At 48.7% G+C, this 21414-nt stretch overlaps 1 protein-coding gene across 1 annotated transcript in view; it reads left to right on the top strand.

Annotated features, from left to right (window-relative positions):
* TSHR (thyroid stimulating hormone receptor) overlaps nucleotides 1-20973 on the top strand; it is a 102960-nt gene extending 81987 nt beyond the window's left edge. Inside the window, 7 exon segments of the mRNA XM_083167867.1 lie at nucleotides 711-788; nucleotides 1672-1740; nucleotides 17282-17359; nucleotides 18015-18203; nucleotides 18642-19642; nucleotides 19645-19721; nucleotides 19723-20973. Coding sequence (XP_083023993.1) covers nucleotides 711-788; nucleotides 1672-1740; nucleotides 17282-17359; nucleotides 18015-18203; nucleotides 18642-19642; nucleotides 19645-19721; nucleotides 19723-20058 — 1828 coding nt within the window. The 3' untranslated portion in view covers nucleotides 20059-20973.
* The last annotated feature ends 441 nt before the right edge of the window (nucleotides 20974-21414 follow it).

Genomic DNA, 21414 nt, shown 5'->3' with positions numbered 1-21414 from the left:
AGACAAACATGGGGACATATAAACTCCACACAGATTGACCCATGGTGGTAATCAATCATATGACCCATGCAGTGTTACAATGATAATTAATGAGCTACAGTCAATGGATTTGTGCTATTGCCTTGCATTGCCTGCTGCCACCATCACTATGCATACAGATGGAGCGTGTCCCATCTTTGGCCGGCGCTCGGCAGATCCCTTGCACTGATGAGCGCCGGCGATAGAGACTGGGACGCGCGTGCGTCTCACACACACGTGCGTCCCAGTTTCCCGTCGGCGGGGGGACGGGAACCCTGTCCGTCTCCGCTTCATGGAGACGGACAGGGTTAGGGGGGGGGGGGGGGTGCGGCAAGGCGGCGGGGACCTGGGGCGACCATCGGGGAGGCGGCGGGGACCACCTTTGTAAGGGGACGCGCGCGCATCCCCTTACGGCGGCTGGCAGGGGATGGCGGCTGACGAATCTTCCGCCATCCCCTGCAAAGATGGGCCACGCTCCATCTGTATTTCTGTATTGTAAGTTATTTCTGTGTGTTTAAGCCATGATTTTGTATCACCTGGCTCTAATATTTGTATTTTCATGTGACTATCTGCCTGTGGCCTGTGTTGTATGTTATAATCCGTTAATAACCCAATATAGATAGTTACTGGTACTGCTTAGTAATGATATATTGTCAGATCCGCCATACAACCATCGCCTTGTCTCTATGCAGTGAGATTGCTGACAACCCGAACATGGCCTTAGTGCCGGCCTACGCCTTCCAAGGACTGGGGAACGATTTCCTGACACTGTGAGTGCTTCCTGCTGCGAGATGTCTGCATGATAGGCTGGGACAACCAGGGATTACGGGGGTCCGGGGCACTTATGACATGTGGGGCCCAGGGCAAGGGGGTGTGTATATTGGATTGGGCATATCTAACAGTTTGTACCTTTGTGCCATCGATGAAGGAAAACCATTTGGGTCTACCCGATCGATGGTAAAATGATTCCCCATTGGTCATAGGGCCTAATTCAGATTTGATCACAGGGCCAATTTGTTCTCAAAATTGGCAAATCCATGCTGCACTGCAGGTGGAGCAGATGCAACATGTGCAGACAGGGTTACATTTGGGTGGGGTGTGATCACATAGAAATCTATATTGCAGTGCTAAAAAAAGCAGCCAGTATTTACTCTGCACAGAAACAAATTAACTCCCCCAAATCTAACTGTCTCTGTACCTGTTACATCTGCACCACCTGCAGTGCAGCATGGTTTTACCCATTTGGAGAACAAAGTTGTTCAGTGATCAGGTCTGAATTAGGCCCTTAGATCCTAGATGATTTGAAATCATTGATGGTTGATCCTATGAGACGCTGAAGTTCCAGGGATCTCTGCAGAGTTGGGAAGATCTAACCATAAAAGAGATCACAATACACACAGAACATCTTCAATGTATTATTCTAATCATATTTATTGGCAAATCTCTGGGGTATGATACCAGGCAAGATGCGTTGTACCTGGTGCATCCCTTCCAACATAACTCAGAGGAGGATGTGGCAATGTTACATCAGTACATTATTCTTCTTCTCTAAGTGGGTTCTTCATCTCAAACTACGTAATAATGTAATGCTCTGTATAAGTAGTCTAGGATAAATATAATCTCATAGAGTTCTGTCTTTCTCTCTCCCATCAGGAAACTGTACAACAATGGCTTCACTGAGATCCAGGGTTATGCATTCAATGGTACCCACCTGACTACAGTGTAAGTCCAGTCATCTGCATTACTGTAGGGGAAGGGACCGGGTCCACTACTGCCACCTGGCATCCCGGGCATTATTACTGTATCAGCTGCAGCTCTCATCCACTGCTGGCACTGCCACCTGGCATCACGGGCATTATTACTGTATTATCTCATGCTCTCATCCACTGCTGGTACTGCCACCTGGCATCCCGTGCATTATTACTGTATTATCTCATGCTCTTATCCACTGCTGGCACTGCCACCTGGCATCCCAGGCATTATTTCTGTAGTATCTCATGCTCTCATCCACTGCTGGCACTTCCACCTGGTATCCCGGGCATTATTACTGTATCATCTCATGCTGTCATCCACTGCTGGCACTGCTACCTGGCATCACGGGCATTATAACTGTATTATCTCATGCTCTCATCCACTGCTGGCACTGCCACCTGGCATCCCGGGCATTATTACTGTATCAGCTCATGCTCACAATCCTGCTGGCACTTCCACCTGGCATCCTGGGCATTATTACAGGTATCAGCTGCTGCTCTCATCCACTGCTGGCACTGCCACCTGGCATCCCAGGCATTATTACTGTATTATCTCATGCTCTCATCCACTGCTGGCACTGCCATCCCGGGCATTATTACTATATCAGCTCCTGCTCTCATCCACTGCTGGCACTGCCACCTGGCATCCTGGGCATTATTACTGTATTATCTCATGCTCTCATCCACTGCTGGCACTGCCATCCCGGGCATTATTACTGTATCAGCTCCTGCTCTCATCCACTGCTGGCACTTCCACCTGGCATCCCAGGCATTATTACTGTATCAGCTCCTGCTCTCATCCATTGCTGGCACTGCCACCTGGCATCCTGGGCATTATTACTGAATTATCACCTGCTCTCATCCAATGCTGGCACTGCCACCTGGCATCTCGGGCATTATTACTGTATCAGCTCCTGCTCCATCCAATGCTGGCACTGCCACCTGGCATCCTGGGCATTATTACAGGTATCAGCTGCTGCTCTCATCCACTGCTGGCACTGCCACCTGGCATCCCAGGCATTATTACTGTATTATCTCATGCTCTCATCCACTGCTGGCACTGCCATCCCGGGCATTATTACTGTATCAGCTCCTGCTCTCATCCACTGCTGGCACTGCCAAATGGCATCCCGGGCATTATTACTGTATCAGCTCCTGCTCTCATCCACTGCTGGCACTTCCACCTGGCATCCCGGGCATTATTACTGTATCAGCTCCTGCTCTCATCCATTGCTGGCACTGCCACCTGGTATTCCGGGCATTTTTTTTTTTTTTTTTAAAACACACTTTATTGGGAAAAACACATATAGAGACATGTAGAAGTAACAGAGAACCTTTTGTAAACATGGAATGATAAAATGATGCGGATTTCTAAGAGATTCTGTTATATCATTGTGCTTTTTAACTTTTTGGTATAACAGGGGTCAGGGGACCCTGACAGAAGAGGAAAGAAAGGAGAGTAAGAGGCGGGGGGTGGGGGGGGGGGAGTAAGGGGGGAGGGGGGGGTTAGGGGGGACGGACGGGCCATCTTGCTTATAGCTCATACGGGGGGGGGGGGGGGGGGGGAGAGTCTTGAGAATCTAGCCATGGTGACCAAACCTTATGAAAGGATTTTAATGAATTGCGTATTAGTGCCGTCATATATTCCATTTTATAGACGTACCAGACACGGGAAAGTATCGCCTGGAATGGGGCCGGGCTGGGGTTTTTCCAGTCTACTGCAATTTGGCATGTCATTGCTGAGGAGACATGTCGGAGTAACTTATTCTGGTGTCTTGAAAGTGTAGGGATGTTTAGCGGGAGGAGAAAGTATTTAGGATCTAAGGGGACGTCTATACCGAACATTTTTGAGAGTAGGGTTCCTACTTCTTTCCAAATGATTGCTAGCCTCGGACATGTCCACCAGATGTGGAGGAAGCTACCCTCTAGCGGGCAGCCTCTCCAGCATCTATCTGAAGAATCAGGGAACATCTTATGCAGTCGTGAGGGCACATAGTACCAGCGGAATAGGAGTTTATATATGTTTTCTTTGATCCGAACGCACATTGAACTTTTGGCGGCGTTATCGCGGATCTCTTCCCAGTCTTCGTCATCTAGGTATTCCGGGCATTATTACTGTATCAGCTCCTGCTCTCATCCAATGCTGGCACTGCCACCTGGCATCCTGGGCATTATTACTGAATTATCACCTGCTCTCATCCAATGCTGGCACTGCCACCTGGCATCTCGGGCATTATTACTGTATCAGCTCCTGCTCCATCCAATGCTGGCACTGCCACCTGGCATCCCGTGCATTATTACTGTATTATATTCTGCTCTCATCCAATGCTGGCACTATCACCTGGCATCCCGGGCATTATTACTGTATTATATTCTGCTCTCATCCAATGCTGGCACTATCACCTGGCATCCCGGGCATTATTACTGTATCAGCTCCTGCTCCATCCAATGCTGGCACTACCACCTGGCATTCTGTGCATTATTACTGTATCAGCTCCTGCTCTCTTCCAATGATGGCACTGCCACCTGGCATCTCATGCATTATTACTGTATTATCACCTGCTCTCATCCAATGCTGGCACTGCCACCTGGCATCTTGGGCATTATTACTGTATCAGCACCTGCTCCATCCAATGCTGGCACTGCCACCTGGCATCCCGTGCATTATTACTGAATTTTCTCATGCTCTCTTCCAATGCTGGCACTGCCCCCTGGCATTCCGGGCATTACTTATCAGCTCCTGCTCCATCCAACGCTGGCACTGCCACCTGGCATTCTGGGCATTATTATTGTATCAGCTCCGGCTCTCATCCAATGCTGGCACTGCCACCTGGCATCCTGGGCATTATTACTGTATTATCACCTGCTCTCTTCCAATGCTGGCACTGCCACCTGGCATCTCATGCATTATTACTGTATCAGCTCCTGCTCTCTTCCAATGCTGGCACTGCCACCTGGCATCTCATGCATTATTACTGTATTATCACCTGCTCTCATCCAATGCTGGCACTGCCACCTGGCATCCCGTGCATTATTACTGTATTATATTCTGCTCTCATCCAATGCTGGCACTATCACCTGGCATCCCGGGCATTATTACTGTATTATATTCTGCTCTCATCCAATGCTGGCACTATCACCTGGCATCCCGGGCATTATTACTGTATCAGCTCCTGCTCCATCCAATGCTGGCACTGCCACCTGGCATTCTGTGCATTATTACTGAATTTTCTCATGCTCTCTTCCAATGCTGGCACTGCCACCTGGCATTCCGGGCATTACTTATCAGCTCCTGCTCCATCCAAAGCTGGCACTGCCACTTGGCATTCTGGGCATTATTACTTATCAGCTCCTGCTCCATTCAATGCTGGCACCTGGCATTCCAGGCATTATTACTGTATTATCGCCTGCTCTCATCCAATGCTGGCACTGCCACCTGGCGTTAAGCATTAGGTGAAGCACAGTAAGAGGCCCATTTATCATTGATCGCATTTGCTATGAGATCTTGGTGTGATCACGTTGGTGGCATGTATCAATGAAATACCACAGGGATGGGGGCTCCTAAATAATCAGGTACCGGATGACGACCCGGCAGCAGGTATTCCAACAGTCAGTACTCCAACGTCAGAATCCTGACTGTTTATATGCCTGACAGTGGGATCCTGACTGACCGGGGCTATTATCCCTCATCCACAACCCCCACAGAGGGAGAATATATCCTGTGGCGTGCGCAGCCACCAAGCCCACAAGGAGCTTCATTGCGCTCACCCCCCCCGTGGTATATGGCGCGGTCAATCATACATTGCAGCTAACCCACGGAAGCAGATATTTGTGGGGAAATACACAATTTAATGAACAGTGGCGGCTCCTGGGGGGGGCGTGGCTACAACGGACAAGTAGAGGCCGCTAAACTCCGTTGCTCCCTTACAACTAAATCCTGTATTGCCATCCTGAGAGCGCTCGCCTTGCACAAACCTTGCACAGAGGTGTAGGAAGCTACTGAGACCACCTCGGGTGACTTGTGGTGATTCTGTTGCAGGCGATATCCTGATATTTGCGGCGGTAGCTGCCGCGCTGTTGTCAGTTGAAGGCCTGGGTGGGCGCCATCTTGCTGCATGCCCGGGAGGGACGTGTATGGATTATCCTGCTTCTCCGTATCATATGGGGTACCCTGCTGCGTGGCGACCTATTCCTGCTGAACGGGGTGAGGCGCGCTGGTAATCTCCCTGAGTTTATAGCGGGAGAGTGGGAAGCGTTCTCAGCAGAGACTCGCTGCCGCGGTCCGCCAGGGGGGAGCCAGTGTCATCTTGACCTACTTAAACTTTGTCTGGACTGTATTACTTACTGAGGGCCGCTAGGATCCCTGGGACTATCGGCTCTTATATGTGTCTCAGCAGTATTTTTAGCATGGCCTGCTGATTGTCATTGTGAGGAGGTGGTGTGGGGTGAATTGCAGCTACCTGTCTGTCCTTCACAGCTGGTGACGTGCTAGCTGTCGTCAGCTTCTATTGAAACTCCTGCACCTCTGACCCCCTCTGCCAAGTGAGTGTGTGTCGCGAGTACATATGGAGGCCTAGCTATATCAGATTCTACCAGTTAATGCCACTGCAGACAGGCTTGTCGGCAGGCTTGCGGATGTGCAAAGTGATATTCTTTCTCCCTACTGTAACGGTGTGAACTGTGTTGAGATGTCTGAAGACTCCATATCTGACTGCCGTATTGCTGTAGCCCCCACGGTTTCTATGTCTCTGCATACCCTGGATGTGTGCTCTGAGAGAAACCTATTTATATCTGAGATGCCGTGGTATTTCCTATTCAAGTGCTCGACAAATGATAAGTTTGATGGTGTGCAGCCTGGGATCTCCCCCTCTACCTCCTTTGCTCTGGATGAGTCTACTGCTGGGGATGAGAAGAATCTGCCACTATGCTATGAGTCTGTGGCCCCTGCAGGGTTTCCGTTTGATCATGCCCTGGCTGGGCTCTCTGCGAGGGTACTATTTGGATCTGAGGGCTCCTGTTATTCTAAATCTACATGCTTAGTTGAAGCTATGCTCTATTCAAGGATTCCTCCATTTTCCCTGGCTGCGGCTGCACGTTTTCGGATCTCACACTCTGATTTTCCTGGATACACTTCTGAGTGTCCCCGAGTGCCTGGATATGCCATCCCTATCCCAGTCAAGCCATTTCTCGGTCCTGAATATTGGCCAGATTAATCTGAGTTGACTTTGCTTTCTCAAGGGATCCTCTGCTTGCCGGACTGTTTTTTTTTTTATGTGCTACTATAATCTAAGTAAATATTTCTGTATCTACTATGCTCGTACTATGTTATATTTGAATTATTCCATATTTGTGCTTTCCATGACTACGCATTATAATTGTTGGTGGATTCAGCTCCTGTATATTTTATGGTCACTTGGCTAACATTCTGTTTTGTTTATATGACAATAATATTTTCATATTGTTGGGATAGTCACAATTTAATGCTGCTACTCTACTTTATCATGCACATGCACATGCACCAGGGCATGCGCAGAACTGACCTCTGTACTGCGCATGCGCTGGCCCCGATCTTCTATGGGCTGTTCTGCACTTAAATCCCGATCCCGGCGCCTGTACAATACAGATGACAGGCACTGGGATCGGCGCATGTGCAGTACCAACCTAGGTACTGAGCATGCACATGCCCCTGGTTCTATAAGCTGCTGCTGCTACAGCCCATAGACGCCAATGGGGCAGCCCCGGAGGGAGGGAACACCTCCCAATGGGACTGAGTTGGGTGACTGGCAGTTTGGACTTCCAATAGGAAGTCACTGCCAGTCACAGTGAAGCCAATGCAGTCTCACAGACTGCATCTGGCTTCACTACAGTAGCACCCCATAGGTAAAAAACGCCACTGTTAATGAACCATACTTAAAGCACTGACAGACCATCACATCTTATATGGAGCCATGAATTGTGGGCAGCAGAGAGGGAACATTCATTCTATAACTACATTCAGTGGCATAATAACTTCCCTGTGGGGACAGAATATTCTATTGAAAATCCATTAACCCCTTCCCGACATTTGACGTACATTTACGTCATGGTCGGGATGTACTTCCCGACACATGGCATAAATGTACGTCATGTTTTTAAACTGTCACCGCGTCTATAGACGCGGTGACAGAGGGACGATGTCTGCTGTCCTTGACAGCAGACATCTTCCCTCATTGCCCAGGGGGGGCACCGATGCCCCCCCCCCCTCAGCGATCGCTGCGATTGGCTGTTCAAACGTGAACAGCCAAAAGCAGCGTTTACTGTGTTATGTGTATAATTTTGACTCTGCTGCCCCCTAGTGTCCAAAAAAATGAAAAGCAGGTTGAAATAATGATGTAATAATAAAGTATACATATGGTCTATGTTAGTTATTAACTATTTTGAGTGGTATGATTATTTGTCTCACAAGCAGAAAATTTAACATTTTGCAAATTGCAAAATGTTCAATTTTTTTACGACATTTTGGTATTTTTCACAAAAAAAAAACAGACTGTATCGACCAAAATTTACCACTAACTTAAAGTACAATGTGTCACGAGAAAACAATCTCAAAATCACTGGGATAAGTAAAAGCAATAAAAAGTTATCCCCACATAAAGTGATACATGTCAGATTTGAAAAAAAGGCCTCCGTCAGGAAGGCAAAAACAGGCTGCGTCGGTAAGGGGATAAGACCCCATCCACAGAACAGCTGTCTACTGCTCCTGCTGTCATCCTCAATAAGAATCCAATACATACATCAAGATGTTACAGAAAATCACTCCCATCTACTGAGCAAGGCAGCATTACACGCATTCATTACTGTCCATCCTGGTGGTAAGTGATTGACGTGTCCCATTCACATACTGTATGTATGTATACAGTATTTATATACACTAGTAATGGAATCCTACCTGTGCCCCCGCCGCAGCCCTATCCTGCCCCACACCCCAGCGCTGGTATTTGAAATACTGCCACCGGGATCATGGAACTGGCCAGGAGACCTATGCAGTAATCCCGATACTGTTCACAATGCTGCCACCGGAATCCTGACTGTTGGCATCCTGAACAGGTTAGGCTGTGGGGGGTGAAGTTAGGTTAAGGCACAACAGGGTGGGTTAGGGTTAAACTGTTGGTGGAGGGTAAGTATTAGACTGCAGGGGGGAGTGTTAAGGTTAGGCAGTGGGGGGGTTAGGCTCTAAAGGGGTATAGTTAGGCACCAAGGGGATGGTTAGGCACTAAGGGGGAGGGTTAGGTTGCAGGGGACGGTGGGAGGTTACATTTTAGGCACTACAGAGGCATGGTTTGGGTTAGACACTAAGGGGGGTGGTAAGGGTTAGGAACTAAGTGGGCATGGTTAGGATACAGGTAGGGAGGGTTAGGCATTAAGGGGGCATGGTTAGGGTTAGGCAAAATGGGGGCATAGTTTTGGTTAGGCTCTATGGAGGGAGGGTTATAGTTTAGGCTGTACGGGGGCATGGGTTGGGTTGGGCACTATGTAGGGAGGGTTATGGTTTAGGCTGTAATGGGGGATGGTTTGGGTTAGGCACTAAGGGGGCATGGTTTGGGTTAGGCACTAAGGGGCATAGTTTGGGTTAGGCACTAAGGGGACATGGTTAGGGTTAGGCACTAAGGAGGCATGGTTTGTGTTAGGCACTAAGGGGGCATGGTTTGGGTTGTGCACTATGGAGGGAGGGTTATGGTTTAGGCTGTAATGGGGGATGGTTTGGGTAAGGCACTAAGGGGGCATGGTTTGGGTTAGGCACTAAGGGGGCATGGTTTGGGTTAGGCACTAAGGGGGGCATGGTTTGGGTTAGGCACTAAGGGGGCATGGTTTGGGTTGGGCACTATGGAGGGAGGGTTATGGTTTAGGCTGTAATGGGGGATGGTTTGGGTTAGGCACTAAGGGGGCATGGTTTGGGTTAGGCACTAAGGGGGCATGGTTTGGGTTAGGCTCTAAGGGGGCTTGGTTTGGGTTAGGCACTAAGGGGGCATGGTTTGGGTTGGGCACTATGGAGGGAGGGTTATGGTTTAGGCTGTAATGGGGGATGGTTTGGGTTAGGCACTAAGGGGGCATGGTTTGGGTTAGGCACTAAGGGGGCATGGTTTGGGTTAGGCACTAAGGGGGGCATGGTTTGGGTTAGGCACTAAGGGGGCATGGTTTGGGTTGGGCACTATGGAGGGAGGGTTATGGTTTAGGCTGTAATGGGGGATGGTTTGGGTTAGGCACTAAGGGGGCATGGTTTGGGTTAGGCACTAAGGGGGCATGGTTTGGGTTAGGCACTAAGGGGGCATGGTTTGGGTTAGGCTCTAAGGGGGCTTGGTTTGGGTTAGGCACTAAGGGGGCATGGTTTGGGTTGGGCACTAAGGAGGCGTTGGGTTTGGCACTAAGGGGGCATGGTTTGGGTTAGGCACTAAGGGGCATAGTTTGGGTTAGGCACTAAGGGGGCATGGTTTGGGTTGGGCACTAAGGAGGCGTTGGGTTTGGCACTAAGGGGGCATGGTTTGGGTTAGGCACTAAGGGGCATAGTTTGGGTTAGGCACTAAGGGGGCATGGTTTGGGTTGGGCACTATGGAGGGAGGGTTATGGTTTAGGCTGTAATGGGGGATGGTTTGGGTTAGGCACTAAGGGGGCATGGTTTGGGTTAGTCACTAAGGGGGCATGGTTTGGGTTAGGCACTAAGGGGACATGGTTAGGGTTAGGCACTAAGGAGGCATGGTTTGTGTTAGGCACTAAGGGGGCATGGTTTGGGTTGTGCACTATGGAGGGAGGGTTATGGTTTAGGCTGTAATGGGGGATGGTTTGGGTAAGGCACTAAGGGGGCATGGTTTGGGTTAGGCACTAAGGGGGCATGGTTTGGGTTAGGCACTATGGAGGGAGGGTTATAGTTTAGGCTGTACGGGGGCATGGGTTGGGTTGGGCACTATGTAGGGAGGGTTATGGTTTAGGCTGTAATGGGGGATGGTTTGGGTTAGGCACTAAGGGGGCATGGTTTGGGTTAGGCACTAAGGGGCATAGTTTGGGTTAGGCACTAAGGGGACATGGTTAGGGTTAGGCACTAAGGAGGCATGGTTTGTGTTAGGCACTAAGGGGGCATGGTTTGGGTTGTGCACTATGGAGGGAGGGTTATGGTTTAGGCTGTAATGGGGGATGGTTTGGGTAAGGCACTAAGGGGGCATGGTTTGGGTTAGGCACTAAGGGGGCATGGTTTGGGTTAGGCACTAAGGGGGCATGGTTTGGGTTAGGCACTAAGGGGGCATGGTTTTGGTTAGGCTCTATGGAGGGAGGGTTATAGTTTAGGCTGTACGGGGGCATGGGTTGGGTTGGGCACTATGTAGGGAGGGTTATGGTTTAGGCTGTAATGGGGGATGGTTTGGGTTAGGCACTAAGGGGGCATGGTTTGGGTTAGGCACTAAGGGGCATAGTTTGGGTTAGGCACTAAGGGGACATGGTTAGGGTTAGGCACTAAGGAGGCATGGTTTGTGTTAGGCACTAAGGGGGCATGGTTTGGGTTGTGCACTATGGAGGGAGGGTTATGGTTTAGGCTGTAATGGGGGATGGTTTGGGTAAGGCACTAAGGGGGCATGGTTTGGGTTAGGCACTAAGGGGGCATGGTTTGGGTTAGGCACTAAGGGGGGCATGGTTTGGGTTAGGCACTAAGGGGGCATGGTTTGGGTTGGGCACTATGGAGGGAGGGTTATGGTTTAGGCTGTAATGGGGGATGGTTTGGGTTAGGCACTAAGGGGGCATGGTTTGGGTTAGGCACTAAGGGGGCATGGTTTGGGTTAGGCTCTAAGGGGGCTTGGTTTGGGTTAGGCACTAAGGGGGCATGGTTTGGGTTGGGCACTATGGAGGGAGGGTTATGGTTTAGGCTGTAATGGGGGATGGTTTGGGTTAGGCACTAAGGGGGCATGGTTTGGGTTAGGCACTAAGGGGGCATGGTTTGGGTTAGGCACTAAGGGGGGCATGGTTTGGGTTAGGCACTAAGGGGGCATGGTTTGGGTTGGGCACTATGGAGGGAGGGTTATGGTTTAGGCTGTAATGGGGGATGGTTTGGGTTAGGCACTAAGGGGGCATGGTTTGGGTTAGGCACTAAGGGGGCATGGTTTGGGTTAGGCACTAAGGGGGCATGGTTTGGGTTAGGCTCTAAGGGGGCTTGGTTTGGGTTAGGCACTAAGGGGGCATGGTTTGGGTTGGGCACTAAGGAGGCGTTGGGTTTGGCACTAAGGGGGCATGGTTTGGGTTAGGCACTAAGGGGCATAGTTTGGGTTAGGCACTAAGGGGGCATGGTTTGGGTTGGGCACTAAGGAGGCGTTGGGTTTGGCACTAAGGGGGCATGGTTTGGGTTAGGCACTAAGGGGCATAGTTTGGGTTAGGCACTAAGGGGGCATGGTTTGGGTTGGGCACTATGGAGGGAGGGTTATGGTTTAGGCTGTAATGGGGGATGGTTTGGGTTAGGCACTAAGGGGGCATGGTTTGGGTTAGTCACTAAGGGGGCATGGTTTGGGTTAGGCGCTAAGGGGGGCATGGTTTGGGTTAGGCACTAAGGGGGCATGGTTTGGGTTGGGCACTATGGAGGGAGGGTTATGGTTTAGGCTGTAATGGGGCATGGTTTGGGTTAGGCACTAAGGGGGCATGGTTTGGGTTAGGCACTAAGGGGGCATGGTTTAGGTTAGGCTGTAAGGGGGCTTGGTTTGGGTTAGGCACTAAGGGGGCATGGTTTGGGTTGGGCACTAAGGAGGCGTTGGGTTTGGCACTAAGGGGGCATGGTTTGGGTTAGGCCCTAAGGGGCATAGTTTGGGTTAGGCACTAAGGGGACATGGTTAGGGTTAGGCACTAAGGAGGCATGGTTTGTGTTAGGCACTAAGGGGGCATGGTTTGGGTTGGGCACTATGGAGGGAGGGTTATGGTTTAGGCTGTAATGGGGGATGGTTTGGGTTAGGCACTAAGGGGGCATGGTTTGGGTTAGGCACTAAGGGGGCATAGTTTGGGTTAGGCACTAAGGGGGCATGGTTTGGGTTAGGCTCTAAGGGGGCTTGGTTTGGGTTAGGCACTAAGGGGGCATGGTTTGGGTTGGGCACTAAGGAGGCGTTGGGTTTGGCACTATGGGGTCACGGTTTGGGTTAGTCATGAAGACGGCATGGTTTGGGTTAGGCACTAAGGGGGCATGGTTGGGTTAGGCACTATGGAGGCATGGATTGGGTTGGGCACTATGAAATGAGGGTTATGAAATGAGGGTTATGGTTTAGGCACTATGGAGGCACAGTTTGGGTTAGGCACTACGGAGGCACTAATAAGGCATGGTTCGGGATAGGCACTAATGAGGTATGGTTTGAGTTAGGCACTACGGAGGCATGGTTTGGGTTGGGCGCTATGGGGGTATGGTTTAGGTTAGGCACTACAGAGGGAGGGGTATGGTTTAGGCTCTAAGGATGGAGGGTTCGGGGGGTAGGGTTATGATACTTACCTACGAGGTGTTGCGATCCTCAGCATTGGGATGCTCAGTCTTCCCATACCCAGTCCCTGCATCAGGCCCTCAGTGGAACGGATACTTCTGTTCTGGCTAAGGTGCCACGTTTCAGCCGTACAATGTACCCTGTGGGCACGCCTTTCTACCGTGCTTACACTGACTATAAAGTCCTTTAGAACTCGGAGCTACAAGCATGAGCCTTGCAGACATCTCTAATAGCTCTTTCCAAATCTATTCAAAGAGGGGAGCATTTCTGACATAACTGTGTTTGCGGTCTGAAAACTATTACAAATGAATGTCGTCCAACAGGAGAACCAGGGGCCACACGTTTGGCTGACAGGGCTGCTTCTAGGCTGCTGCGCTCCAGGACTGTATTAAAACTCTTCTAAGTAGTCTTAAAATGGCAAATACAAAGGTTAACTTTTATATTGAATCCTTGGCATAGCGAGACAATATAACCCTTGTGTATCGCTGTTGGACTTGCTGGAAGTTTTGCAGTTTTGTTTGAGAAATGTTGCCAAGACTTGGCGCAATTTGTGCTTCAGCATTTATTGGAAAATACAAAAGTCCTAATAGATTTTCCTCGGTACAGCAACGAGGACTGCCAGACATGCTAACTGCAGAACACTAAGGGTCAAGAGTCTCCCCAACTTTAGGTGGCTGGGTTAGGCTGCGGGAGGGGGGGGGGGGTAGGTTTGGGATCTTAGAAGGTGGAATTAGGGTTAGGCTGTGGGGTTTAGGTGGCGGGTACGGGTGTTAGGATCAGGCACCAGAAGGGTCAGTAAAGGTTAGGCTGCTGGGAGGAGGGGTATTAGGCTTCTGCAAGGGGGTTAGGGAGAGAGTGTTAGGGTACATATGGAGCCCCTGTTGGGATTCTCCGTAACAGAATGCCGACGTTGTTTTTTAACCACCGGTATTCTGACGTCCAGCATATCATATACTATGTAACCCCAGCCCACACAATGCTCCTGATTCTGATTTGTAAGTAATAAGTGAGAGTACACATAGGACTTTATTTAGGTCCATTCATAGCGGCTGCTCAATTGCATGGGGCCGATGTTCGGCATATGTACATACGCCACGTGCCTATGGCCACACGAACAGATTGTCGGATGGGGGGGGGGGGGGGGCGGCAGATAGTCACACCCATAGGAACACCCACATCATTCGAATGGGCATTCCCATGAAAATGCAGGGCGTTCCCATGGAAATCTCCCGGTAACGTGGGCACCGGATGTCAGCTGCCCGCCCACTTCCTTCCAAATGTCCATGCAGATCTAAGGTTACCTCAGAGTAACCTTAGATGTGCCTGGGCCTTCCACATCATTCGATGGTCTGCGAATGAATCCCCTGCAAACGTACACAACGTGCGAGGGGGGTGCGTATTGGTATTCGCAGGGCGGCGTCTGGTTATAAGACCATGCTGCACTGCAGACGGGGCAGCCGCAATGGATGTGCAGAGAGTTAGATTTGGATGGGCTGTGTTCAAACTGAAATCTAAATTGCAGCCTAAAAATACAGCGGTTTAACGTTCATGGGCTACATGCAAAAGTAACCAGTATTTACCCTGCACAGAAAACAGAATAAGGCTTTTCATCAATTGATAAATGTAATAAAAGTATTTGTAAGTCACTAACAATGACCCCAGGGTCCTATCCCAGTGACCTGGGACAGTGCCTAGACATGAGCCCGTTTGGCCACTGTGCCATGGGTGCCCGCCAACGTTCCATCCTGACTCGTCAGATCCGATGCAGCGAAGATTCTAAAGCAGATGAGTGTGAGAACAAGACTCTGTAATAACAGAAACCAAACACTTGTCCTCACGCGGGGCAAATAAACATGGCTGTTATTCTGCGCCCGTGTAATTGCTGCGTGGATTCGCAGTGTTTATGGAAGCGCCTGCTCCTCGGATTCCCCCTAATCTGCGTGTGTGCAGAAGCAGGTAATGGAGAGATTACCGGGATTAGATCTTGTTTTCGTTTATTGCACGTTCCCTGTCTGCAGTTAATGCCTGTACTGACCCCCGCTGCACGCCGCGCAGCACTGAACAAACAGACGCTGATCACACAGGCTGGAAAACTGGCCTTAAGCATCCATCTCTAAAATGCCCAGTTAGACACTGCTCCTTACAAGACCGGAGCTGCTGTTGCTGCCTGATTATGTTCTTGTTCCAAACTAGCAGGGAACTTGCAGCATGCTAGCTGCTGTGGAACCACAAGGCCCAGCCAACCCCCTCTTGTAAGACATCAGGGAGGAGGCGGTATAGGCAGAACAGTCTTTTCCCCTACTGCGCCTCCTCACCCCATTAGAGTGAGCCAGGTTGTCTTTTTGATCTCTGCTTAAAATGTGTGAGAGAGATTACAGGCCAACAGGCATCTGCAGCAACATAGAGCGTTATTAGATAGCCCTGTAAGACACAGGGCCCTCCGCCCTTCTCCGCGCATCCACACACAGGAGTAATAACCCCGTAAAAAAACTCTGTAAGGGGGTTCTCGCCATGCTTTGGGCACTGTTTAATTCTCCCCCCACGCCCTATTGCTATTGGATGGCAGGGCATGAAAAAAACGCCTGTTGGCACATGTCGGCTGAAAAAAAAAAAAAAAGGTGCTACTGCCACCGGCCAATCAATTTCTTTCTTCGAAGCGACGCAGGTCATTAAGACACAGGTTGCACCTTTAAGACCTAGGGTCTAATTCAGCATGGATCGTTAATGTGAGACTTTGCAGTAGACTGCGAAGGGAAATATGACACCGATACAAAAAGAGCAGACACTCCTTGTTAAATTGCGAGAGAACTGCGAATGCAAATCCATGCACAATTCCCGGAACACTGAAGAGTTCTTACTGTCTCTGCAATTGTGAGTAAGTCTGAGGCTGCCACTAATCTGCGACCGAGACAGTGTAGGCGTGATTATTGCTGACATCACACACCCTCCCCAATAACGCCAGCTTCCTGTCAGTCAAAGTCTGGGCCACATTGCTTTTACGATCCATAAACATTTTCAGCCGCTAATTCCCCTCGCACATTTGTATGGTACGCTTTAATTTGCAAATTTTCGAATTAGCAATCCAGGCTGAATTAGGCCCCTAATCCGGATTGTCAATCCTGGTTTTAAGTCACAAGAAAAGCTTAGCGAGCAAGTTCAAGGACCTGGGATGGTCAACCCCGGTAGACCGTTTCATACATGATCCAGACGCAGGCCCAATCCATATGGATGGTGAAGTATGAAAAAAAATTCCCCCAAAACCTCATGTCGACCTTTCAAGCCTTGACAGTTGGCAACCTTTTCAACAGATATGTTGACCATATGGTGTCAACATATACCTAGACATTGCCTGTCAGACATTCGAGTACGGCCCGAGCTCCAGGGAACTCCTGACCTTTTCTGTTCTGCACAGATACGTCCCTGTGTATCAACCCAAAAAACTTTTTTACTATTTTAGGTTGTGCAAACAGCAACCAAACCCGCCAGCTATACCGGGAATTATAATAATAGTGTCGACGAGACCCCAAAATCTCTGTTCTGTTTTCTCAGCCTGAGAACATTTGGATTTTTCTGCAGACTCCAAATCTTTGAGAGTCAAACCCAGGAAGGAGCGAGGGTGTAGGTGGCTTGTTAAAGGCAGGGAATTGATCGAGGCGTGCACTTGCCAGGCTGATGGGGTTTTGTTTTTTTTAAGTTTCCTTCTTCCCACGCTAAAGCAATTCTCTTCTGTCTGCAAATCCGGGTAACCTCTTCCACGCCAGGCTGGTACTATGTATCACGCAGCAGAGGGAACTTGGAGAACTTGGCAGAATCTGGTTGTGGTTTTTTTTTTTTTTTGCACCAATTAAGTCTGTAACACGTGACCTGTATCCTAATGCTACATGCCTGCATAGGTTTTAACGAGTTTAAGGAGAAGACAGCCAGTGGTAACACCCTGCTTGGTTTCTAAGTACATCCCCCCGCTGCGGAGTTAGTGCTTTAACCACAACAAGTCCTCAGATCCAAGAAACAAATGTTTTCTCTTCTCTCTCCCTCTCTCAGGGACTTACACAACAACGAGCGTCTGGCCGGCCTCCACGAAGAAGTGTTTTTTGGTGTTCTTAGTGGCCCCACCACATTGTAAGTGTCTTCAGATGAAATCTGCAGCAGATGGAACATTGGTGCACGGCAATGCTGAAGGAAAGGGCCTTTGCTCCCTCAAACATTGCCGTGGACCACTGATTTAAATGACTACTGTGTATGTATTGTTAGTGTCTAAGGGCAAGCATGAGTCAATAGAAAATACATTTGGTTATTTAAATGCATTGTCTGCATTTCCTTCGTTGTAAAATTGCATTACAATCTGAGAGCAAGTCCTGGGTGTTCACCCATTTACTTCCTTAATTACGGATTTAGATTCTGTAATGAAATGAGATTGTGACAAATCAGCTTGCAGCTTTCATTTGTCTAGCACATTCTATAAAATGATAGGAACTGATTGGGTGCTAGTGGCAACGTCTCATCTTGTGATACATCTACCACCCATGGGGGCAGTTGTATTAAATGCAAGGAGATAAAGGGAGATAAACATCCAGCCAATCACATCCTAACTGCCATGTTCCAGGCTGTGTTTGAAAAAAGTCAGTAAGGAGGTGATTGGCTGGACGTTTATCTCTCTTGGTCACCCTTGCATTTATCTCTTGTTAAGGCTTAATACATCTGCCCCATGGTTTAACTTGTAGATCGTAGTCATTCCTGATGTACGGGGCATAACAATGTCATCATGTTTCCTCAGGGACATCTCAAAGACAGCAGTGGCTTCCCTTCCCACCAAAGGCCTGGAATACCTGAAGCATCTTCAGGCCCGAAGCACATGGTACCTGAAGAAACTGCCCCCTTTAAACACCTTCGTCCACCTGGAGATGGCGGAACTGTCTTACCCCAGCCACTGCTGTGCCTTCACAAACTGGACCAAAAAGAAAAGGTCAGTAACCACCGGCACCGACTGACACATGCCAAAAACATTTCCATAGATTGAACTCCGGCAATGACAATAAACACAAGGAGTATGTAAAGTTTGACCAAACTTTTCATAACCACCAGAGAAGGCAGCTATGGCATTGTAGATTAGTTTGCAGTGGGGGTCAATACTGACCTTCTAAAAATCCAGAGGGGCACCTGTTTTAATGGACACCCATGTGAATTAGCGCTGGCCTTTTGCAGTTAAACATGGTTTTTGCCCAGTGAGAAAGATTTTGCTTTTACGATCAACTCTGAATCAGGCCCCATGTCTTCTGAGTGCACTTTTGCCCAGTATAATCCCCAGCACGTCACTGAATCATGATACTGCTTTGCATTTGTGCTGTCCCTATTGCTGTGCAATTTAATTCATTTTCTGTTCAATCTCCCCCCCCCCCCACAGCGATCTGGAACCTATCATGTGCAATCAGTCCTATATACAGAACTCCCACAAGAAGCGCTCTCTGAGAACCGTTGTAGGGATAGGACCCTACTACCAGGATTACATGGACGGAGATCCCGAGGCGGAGAATTCCAAGTCCACCGACTTTCTCAGCAGCAGCCACTTTTCCGTTTTCTTTGAGGAACAGGGTGACGAAGAAGTGGGCTTCGGGCGGGAGATAAAGAACGTGCAGGAACAATACACCCCCGCCTTTGACAGCTACTACGACTATGTCCTCTGCGGCGTCAGCGAGAAACTGGTTTGCACGCCGGAGCCTGATGAGTTCAACCCTTGTGAGGACATCATGGGCTACAACTTCCTGCGCATTGTGGTGTGGTTCGTCAACCTCTTGTCCATACTGGGGAACGCTTTTGTCCTGTTCATCCTCATCACCAGCCATTACAAACTCACAGTGCCTCGTTTCCTCATGTGCAACTTAGCCTTTGCCGATTTCTGTATGGGCATCTACCTTCTCCTCATAGCCTCCGAGGACCTCCACACCCGCTCCGAGTACTACAACTACGCCATTAACTGGCAGACAGGGCCGGGGTGCAACACAGCAGGATTCTTCACCGTGTTCGCCAGCGAACTGTCGGTGTATACCCTGACTATCATAACTCTAGAGCGCTGGTACGCCATTACATTCGCCATGCGCCTGGACCGCAAAATCCGTCTCAGGCACGCCTCGTTCATCATGTTGGGTGGTTGGGTCTTTTGCTTTTTTCTCGCTCTTTTGCCGCTGGTTGGAATAAGCAGCTACATCAAAGTCAGCATTTGCCTACCGATGGACACAGAAACGACGCTCTCCCAGGCATACATCATCTTGGTTTTGATGCTCAACATCATCGCGTTTATTATAATCTGCGCATGCTACATTAAGATCTATGTTACGGTCAGAAATCCTCACTACAAATCTGGAGACAAAGACACCAAGATCGCTAAGCGTATGGCAGTCCTGATCTTCACCGACTTCCTCTGCATGGCGCCAATTTCCTTCTACGCATTGTCCGCCATTATGAACAAACCCCTTATCACGGTGTCTAACTCCAAGATTTTGCTGGTGCTGTTCTACCCACTTAATTCCTGCGCCAACCCTTTCCTGTATGCTATTTTCACCAAGGCTTTCCGCAGAGATGTCTTCATTCTTCTTAGTAAGTTTGGTGTCTGTGAACACCAGGCGCAGGTGTATCGCGGGCAGGCAGTGTCTCCTAAGAACAGCAGTGGATCGTACAGTCAAAGAAGTAGCCGGGGAACCGGTCAGACAATGGCAAACATTCCTGATGTCCTTAAAGAAAACCAGCCTGTGGCGGGAACACAAATTGCCCTACTGGATGACTGCCGGCTGACCAACTCAACGCAGACTGCCGACTGGTGCTGATTGACCAACGGGCTTAGCGACAACAACGGGAAATTCCTGGTGCTAGTTTGTGACCACTAGGTATTACTGATGGCTTAGCGGCCTCTGTACTGGTGGACCTTACATGAGCAATGGGCTTTCAGAGGTTGCACTTAGCAATTAAACTTTTTCTTAACTGTATTCTTACTTCTGTAGGGGCATTCCTAATGATACAGGTTTGACTGTAACACACCAGTAGTGTTGGAACGTATGAAAGGGCTCCACTGCTAATTTTGGAAAAGAGACTCTTTGTCGACAGTCCAGTCTTTTAATATTCTATAGAAAGACGAAACGTTATAGCCTCAAATTATGCTGAGAGGTAGAAACTGAGGACATGATACCGCCTTCTAAACATCAATTATGAGCTTACCGAAACCGGCTTACTAAAAATAAACTTATTCCATTTGTTTTACACTTGTTAAGACTTTTTCCCCCAATTTTAACAGCATTGTTCTATGAAAAGGCAGCTTGACAAGTCAAGAGCTGAGGATGCATTAAGGATATAGAATTTCAGCTACACAACTTGTTTTTTTCTTTAGAATAATAAAAAGTAGTAAGTCTTCTTCCAGACATCTTCAAAGAGGTTATATCCCAGCCCGCCACCTCTCTACTAGGGAACCTGCAACAGACAGCAGAACCATCCACTCTAAGGAATAAGGTTCTACTGCAATGGAAACTTAAAACACAGGGAAAATCTTCAAGGAATGGTATTTAAATCAACAAAGCAGCTATGTGTGCATATATATATATATATATATATATATATATATATATATATTATAGTCCAGAAGTGGAGCAGCACTACCTTGACAAGTAATGTACTTGTTTCGGTGCCTTCCAAAACCCCACGGGGTACATACAGCAGTCCAGACGGCGGCACTCAGCAGAAATAAGGTAAATTCAACCAGGTAGATAATCAATCAACGTTTCGAACTTTAATCAGTTCTTCATCAGGATATAACAAGACATAAAAAACAAACTTACATTTATACACCACACCAGATAATGGACACCTCGTTCTCACCTCCCATCACGGCGCCGCCGGACACACAGCCACGCCTACGTCACTGGCGCACATACAATGTGTCAGCCGGCGTGTCCCGTATGGGCTGCCTGGGAGGCTAATGTTACCATAGCTACATGATGCAATTCACAGCCAAAGACGTATACATACGGCAATGGTAACTTAAGTATATAATACATAAGAAAAGTATGTTGTTTAAGCATCGCTATAGTTACATGATAAGTGAAAAACAATACATTAAGTGAAAAAATACACCATAAAGATAGAAATTTTTTAAAAACAGCGGTAAATAGACAGAGTCGACTGTATATGGC

Source organism: Crinia signifera, chromosome 12 (genome assembly GCF_055691185.1).
Source record: "Crinia signifera chromosome 12, ASM5569118v1, whole genome shotgun sequence".
In the NCBI taxonomy this organism is placed as follows: Eukaryota; Metazoa; Chordata; class Amphibia; order Anura; family Myobatrachidae; genus Crinia; species Crinia signifera.
Note: the sequence above shows the minus strand (reverse complement) of the source record. Positions and strands in the feature narration are given on the sequence as shown.